The sequence below is a fragment of the Austrofundulus limnaeus genome, unplaced genomic scaffold (assembly GCF_001266775.1).
Source record: "Austrofundulus limnaeus strain Quisiro unplaced genomic scaffold, Austrofundulus_limnaeus-1.0 Scaffold4482, whole genome shotgun sequence".
Taxonomy (NCBI): Eukaryota; Metazoa; Chordata; class Actinopteri; order Cyprinodontiformes; family Rivulidae; genus Austrofundulus; species Austrofundulus limnaeus.
In genome coordinates this window covers 1941-2629 of record NW_013956884.1, presented here as the reverse complement: position 1 = coordinate 2629, position 689 = coordinate 1941, and the positions used below count along the sequence as shown (strand labels likewise).

At 41.4% G+C, this 689-nt stretch overlaps 1 protein-coding gene across 1 annotated transcript in view; it reads left to right on the top strand.

The window, feature by feature from the left end:
- Positions 1–143: 143 nt before the first annotated feature.
- LOC106512142 (cytochrome b-c1 complex subunit 6, mitochondrial) overlaps positions 144–689 on the top strand; it is a gene marked incomplete at its 5' end in the record, with an annotated part of 2114 nt that continues 1568 nt past the window's right edge. The window contains 1 exon segment of the mRNA XM_014000822.1: positions 144–305. Within this exon segment, the coding sequence (XP_013856276.1) occupies positions 144–305 (162 nt within the window).

Here is a 689-nt window from a genome sequence, read left to right as displayed (position 1 = left end):
TCTACAAGCTTTGCAAGTGGGAAAACCTGAAAAATCAACAGTGTATCAAATACTTGTTCTCCCCTCTGTAGGTGATCAGTCCTGTCAGAACTAAAACTGTTCAACAAGATAAGCCATGTTTATAAGTTGTTCTCGTCTTTCAGGACCCTTTAGAAACAGTACGAGCCAAGTGTGAGCAGAGTGAACACTGTGTCCACATGAAGGAGCGCCTGGACACCTGTGAGGCCAGAGTAAACTCCAGGTCCCACACTGAGGAGGAGTGCACAGAAGAACTCATGGACTTCCTGCATGCTCGGGACCATTGTGTAAGTGTTTGTTGTCCACAATGACACAGACTTTGGTATTTGTGGACATCACCTCTCTTTGTTAGACTGCTTTGTTTTTAGTTTGCACTGGAAAGCATCTTCTTGGGAAGATCCTCCATGTTCCATTCCACCAGCATTTCAGAATATTTCTGCCAAAATGTGTGAAAAAAAATGACAATGATGTAAATATTAATAAAGTAACATTAACATGAACTGCAGATTGTAAAAAATACAAGTTATTTTATGACTGAAACAATACCAAGATGGTTCTATAGAACAGCTGGAGCTCAGAAACTGTGTGACCATGTGATCGACTGGTGAAGCTAACGGCTAACGCTAAACGGTCAAGACTCTGGATTTCCCATAACTGTACATGTTGACAAC